Source organism: Dipteris shenzhenensis, chromosome 20 (assembly GCF_047967505.1).
Source record: "Dipteris shenzhenensis isolate YYH24624 ecotype China chromosome 20, Dip_SZ_1.0, whole genome shotgun sequence".
NCBI lineage: Eukaryota > Viridiplantae > Streptophyta > Polypodiopsida > Gleicheniales > Dipteridaceae > Dipteris > Dipteris shenzhenensis.
This window is the reverse complement of record NC_141615.1, coordinates 14,265,336-14,270,750: the sequence shown is the minus strand read 5'-3', so window position 1 is coordinate 14,270,750 and position 5,415 is coordinate 14,265,336. Positions and strand designations below refer to the sequence as shown.

General features: G+C 43.3%; 1 protein-coding gene across 1 annotated transcript; it reads left to right on the top strand.

The window, feature by feature from the left end:
* The first annotated feature begins 3,308 nt into the window (after positions 1–3,308).
* LOC147889318 (small ribosomal subunit protein eS12-like) lies at positions 3,309–4,776 on the top strand. Its single transcript, XM_087391893.1, has 5 exons — positions 3,309–3,440; positions 3,529–3,561; positions 3,654–3,945; positions 4,033–4,098; positions 4,287–4,776. The coding sequence occupies exons 2-5, from the start codon at positions 3,551–3,553 to the stop codon at positions 4,344–4,346; spliced, it is 429 nt and encodes a 142-aa protein (XP_087248019.1). The 5' UTR covers positions 3,309–3,440; positions 3,529–3,550; the 3' UTR covers positions 4,347–4,776.
* Positions 4,777–5,415: the final 639 nt, after the last annotated feature.

The following is a 5,415-nucleotide window of genomic DNA, read 5'->3' as shown; positions in this document are numbered from 1 at the left end:
ATTGGGGAAAATTAGGAAAAGTAGAGTAAAATAGGGAACTTTAGTTTGACTTTAGATTTAGATATTAGAATAGTGGAACTAAAAAAAGAGGGGAATGGGAGAGTAAGTGTAAAAAAAAAGGGATTAATAAAAAGAAAAATTAGGGAGAATGGATACAAGTAAATTAGGAGAAAAAAGAGGAAATTTTAATTAATAAATTTTAAAAAGGGGGGGATGAGGGGAGTAGAAAAGGCAAAAAATTAAGGGAAATAAAGGATAGAAGTTAAGGGAAAATGCTAAGGGGAACATTAATGTTAAAAAAGGGGGGAAGGGGGGGGGGGGGAAGGGGGGGAAAATAAAGTAAATGTAAAGGAAAGGAAGTGTGTGTGTGTGTGTGTGTGTGAGAGAGAGAGAGAGAGAGAGAGAGAGAGTCAATCTTAGCTCAGTAATAAAAAGTAAAAAATGATAAGATTTCTCTTAACCCACTGGAACTCCTTGACATTGCCACAAGCAATTAACATATAGTGCCATAACCTTATTAAAGTATCGAAATGACAATACATGATATAACGCTAAAAGGAGTACAACATCACTGGTAATAAGATTGCTCTCAACCAAGGTTACTTGGAACCTCCTCAAGGCATGTTTATGGTGATCCAAAAGTGTTGCTAATTGAATATCTTGTACATTACTCGTCATTTTGAATGCAAGGTGGTGTAAGCAACGACAACAAGGTAGGGTGATGGCTTCTATGCTACAATTTTAGGATGAGGAAGAGATGAAGTGGAAGACATGGGTAACTGAGCAAGTCATGACCATGCTAAAGGAGTGTGGGTCTTAGAAAACATTTTCCTTAATGGATAAACATATTCTTCAAGTTGAAAATCTTAAAGATTTTTGGCCTACCCTGGGGGTAGGCTATCCCTCTCATGTCTTATTCAGTGTGCTTTGAGCCTCCTTGATCTTTTGCTTTTGACATGGTATCAGAGCCTAGGTCTTGCTCATGTTCACATCTTCAAATTAAGAGGGAAAGCTTAGAAATCCGTTTCTTAGAGCATGGGATATACTCTCATTTCATGGATTTTGTAAGAGAGAGAAAGGTTTCTCTAGTTCCTTCAATGGGATTCAGTTATGCTTCACATATTCCCTCCTTCAAGAATTTCCTCTCTTCTACAAAGACCGAGACCTTCAAGAGCTCAACAACAACAAGCCATAGTCTCTCCATCATTTGACTGAACCTGAGGCGAAGCATGATGATCGAGAACTACAGCAATGATATTTGGCTTGCCATCTCTAACGCAAGATGAACCCGACCCCCTGGTCCTACGTAATTCATGTCCACTGCTCCCAACTCCAGCAAGGCCTTCACCACATCTCGACTGCAATTGGTAACATAATAGTGAAGTGCCTGTGCTTTGTTGAGGTCTAGGCCCTCACCCATTACCTTTAACCTAAGCAGCTCCACGTTCAAAGAGTTAAGGGCTTGCCGCATTCGCCGAATACGTTGCTCTTGAAGAAAACCCCTTTTGCTGCTCTCAAATCAGTCAGTTGGTGATGGCATCCCAGAAAGCATGTCCAAAGAGGCTGCTTGCACACTCACTGCTCTTCTACCGTAGACCTCGCCTTCGACAACGCCTCATGGTCTAGCACTCCTCTGACCATCCATAAGCACTGTGATATCAATTGTATCAGGCTGCGGCCCAAACGAAAGGCGACTTCCCTGGCCTCTCCAATAGAACCAGTAGAGCTTCTACGTAGCAAAAACAAAGGATGGGACGAAGACTAAGCGAATGCAAGTGAAGCTCCTATGCAGCGCTACCCGATTGCAAACACGACGACAACTAGTAGCACAACAAAGCCTTCAGCCCACGTCCAGCTTCTCTAATAGTCCATTAATCTTCACGCAGTCGACTTCCACCGCATCGCCTTCGCTCTCCATCGCGTCGCCGTTGTCGCTACAGAGAAGCCTCAAAGCTTTCCTTTCTTTCTTCTCTATGTAACCTTAGGACATGTGGCAGCCGATGGCAAAGAGACATGGCAGATAAGCCCATGATCTTACGTTAGAGCTATGGTTAGATTAAAGATCACCATGGTTAATTTTTTGACCCTTGGTTGAGTATGTGGTTAAGATTAAATGCCTTGAAATTTGCAGGTTTTAAAACCTTCTATTCAAAGGTTAATTTCCAAAATTTGCCATTCACGAGACATTCATGAGACATTAAATCTCATTTTTCATGAACACTATTGGGTCTAGCTAAGGTCGTAGATGTGTACCAAGCAGTGTTCACAAAAAATCTACAAACTATACAATGACCGTGCAACATTTCATTTTGAATTTTGTAAAATCAGCAAAACCTTAGGGAATTTAGTTATATTTTTGCCTGAAAAATCTACAAATTCTCTAGAAAAGCTTCAAAATTTTGAAACTTGAGTTTTGTGATTTACTTAGAAAAATGTTCTATGAGTAATGGTACAAAGATGTTTATAGACTTACGCCACCGACGGATCATGGATAGGCAAGATTACTTGCCCATGTCCAGTCCATAGTCCAGATGCATTCAATGCACCATGGGTGGGCAAGATTGTTGATAGTCTATAAGAGGCCTTTCCCACGTATGCCAGGCTATTGGCAGTCATAGGTGTAGCCAAGCCTCAGTCCCCATGACTCCATAGCCCATCATCATTGTTGAGGGTTTCCAATTTTTGGATGCAAGCGAGTTAAAGGGTTGATCTTTTCTTAAAACTACACAATGCTTGGGTGGAGAGAGAAATTCCATCTCCAATGAAGCACTTGCAATGCCACAAGGTGTCAGCCAAGCTAGAAGTGGGAATCCAACAACCCATCCGGATATTTGAGCATATTTGCCGCTTGGGGCTTGTTCTCGCTTATTCGGGTGCGGTGGAGGTGTGGGCACCTAGTGGCGGAACGGATAGGCCAGCCTGAGCCAGGATCGATCAAGTCATGTTCGCCATCTCACATCTGAAGAGTGGAGGTGCACACACCTCCATTGCACACCTGGTTACGTGGGGGCAGGCCCTCGGATGGGAATAACCTCTAAGAGCAGCTCCTCGCGTAGCGTTTGGCGTTGGGGAGGCTGCACAACGGGCATCTGGCAGGGCGGGGAGAAAGCATGTCCCTGCGTGTCGGATTGCCAGGCAGAAGGAGAAGGGCTCTCAGTTGCACTATCTGCAACCTGCCGGAGAAGTCTGCAAAATGAAGGAGGAAAAGGGTGGAGGAAGTGGAGGTCAACCGAGGCCAGCGGAGTCCAGGCAAGGTATGAAGTCAACGCGTGAGTTTGACGAAGGCTAGGGGTATGGTGTGAAGGGGTTGAGGTTGGCCAAAAGGGTTGAGGGGGATAAACCCTAATTCTTGTCATTCTGGAGCTTCTCTTTCGACTTTGCAGAAGTGAAGCTATCTTCTTCTTCTTCTCTTCTCCAGCTGCAGCATCCCCTGCTCCCAGGTATGTCTCTCTGTTTATCGTCTTCTCTGCTCTCTTTTCCCTCCTTGCTTTCCATCCTCTCATCACAATCTCTTCTTCTTCTCTGCAGCTTTTGCCATCGATCCATATCCATGGCTGACGGGTACCCCCCTCCCCCCTTCCCTTCTCCTTCTTTTCTTCCTTTCTTTCAACGACACTCTCGCTTTCTCACTTCTTCCGTTCTTTCCCTCTCAGAGAAGATGTCTTGGCCGAGAAGCCCTCGTCCTCTGGGCCGACCCTCGGTGAACCCATGGACATACTGACCGGGCTACAGTTGGTGCTGAAAAAGTCCCTCGCTCACGACGGCTTGGCCCGAGGGCTTCATGAGTCGGCCAAAGCAATTGAGAAGCACGCTGCGCAACTGTGCGTTTTGGCTGAAGACTGCAATCAACCTGACTACAGCAAGCTAGTGCAGGCCCTATGCTCAGAACATAATGTCAACTTGATCTCTGTGCCGAGTGCCAAAAAGCTTGGCGAATGGGCAGGGGTGAGTGGCTTCTCATGCTTGTATTGCTGAGCGGTTGCGATCTACTGTCGTTGGCCACGATTGATCAGCCATTCTTTCCTATTGCAGCTTTGTAAAATCGACTCAGAGGGGAAAGCAAGAAAGGTGGTGGGTTGCTCGTGTGTTGTTGTGAAGGTAGGCGTCTGACACCCGCGTATCACTGGATTTGAGTAGGATTTACTGTTTGCTGTCTACGAGCTGCACGATGCTTTTTATGGATTCTAGTGTTTTGAATATATGAATGCCTCAGTTTTGAAGTAATGCAACCATTATGAGTTTTCATTGTCGGCTGTGGCATCTCGTTCTTCGATTTGGTTTTGCAGGATTATGGTGAGGAGACTGAGGGTTTGAATGTAGTTCAGGAGTACCTGAAAAGTCACTGAATATATTGGAGTGAGTAATCTTCACTGGAACCTTATGGAAATCCATTGTGAGGAGTTTTGTTAGCCGTCTTATTTACCAGTTTGTCCTCCGACATTTTTCATGAACTAAGGATTCAGAGCTTGGTGACACTCGAGAAAGTATTCCTACGGATACATTGAACATCAGCTAGCGTTCAAACTATGCTCTGTTCACGTCGACTCAGTTGATTCAATTTTGAGATTTTTTTCTATACCCCATAGTATGGATTTCTATAAAATGGATCAGATTTTTTTAAGAGAGTCATTGTGGAGAGAGTGTTATGTTGGAAAAAGTGGCTATGTATGTATCGGGGACAGTTTTTCACGTTGTCTGAGTTTGTCTGGAAAGTTATCAGTAAGTTCTATGAACGACTTGGCCATTTTCTTAATTGCTGTATGCATTTTGTGCAAAGGTGGTGAAGGTTATAGGTTTCTAAAGCAATGGTTTCTGACACTGAGGGCTAGCATCCTTGAGATTTACTTCCTAATGTCTTTCAGCTGCATATTACCAAAATGTGATGCATAATTCATTCTAGGCCTTTATGAACATTTAAGTCGACTTTTTCAACTTTAAAAACGTTAGAGCCACGTCAAACTGTAGTTGGGAGTGATTGCTTTTTTACTCATGTGGATCCGGATATGTTTTTCAGATTCAGACAAGTTATCACATGGAGTGATTCAGTGAGGGCTAAAGTTTTTCTTATGGCTATTTGTTCTGACTCTGCATGCCTGAGGAACCTGATTTCTGGAATTCCGTTAGGTTTTCAAAGAAGTTTCAGACAAGTTATCACATGTAGTGACACTGAGGGCTAGCATTTTTCTAATGGCTATTGATTGGGCTGAACACCTCATTATTACTTTTGGTGGAGTTTTAAGGTTGAAAAAGTCTACTTATTACTCCTAAACATCTTATAGGCTTAGAAAGAATTATGCATAACATTTTCGGAGAATAGAACCTATTGTAGTGCAGCTGAAAGACATTAGGCAGTAAATCTTAAAAGCTTAGAAAGAATTATGCATAACATTTTCGTAGCATAGAACCTATTGTAAT

What these genes read in the sequence shown, in the direction of transcription:
- LOC147889318 (XM_087391893.1), top strand. An exon ending in AGCTTGGCGAATGGGCAGGG is followed by an intron (nt 3,946 to 4,032) that starts GTGAGTGGCTTC and finishes TTCCTATTGCAG; the next exon opens with CTTTGTAAAATCGACTCAGA. An exon ending in GCTCGTGTGTTGTTGTGAAG is followed by an intron (nt 4,099 to 4,286) that starts GTAGGCGTCTGA and finishes TTGGTTTTGCAG; the next exon opens with GATTATGGTGAGGAGACTGA.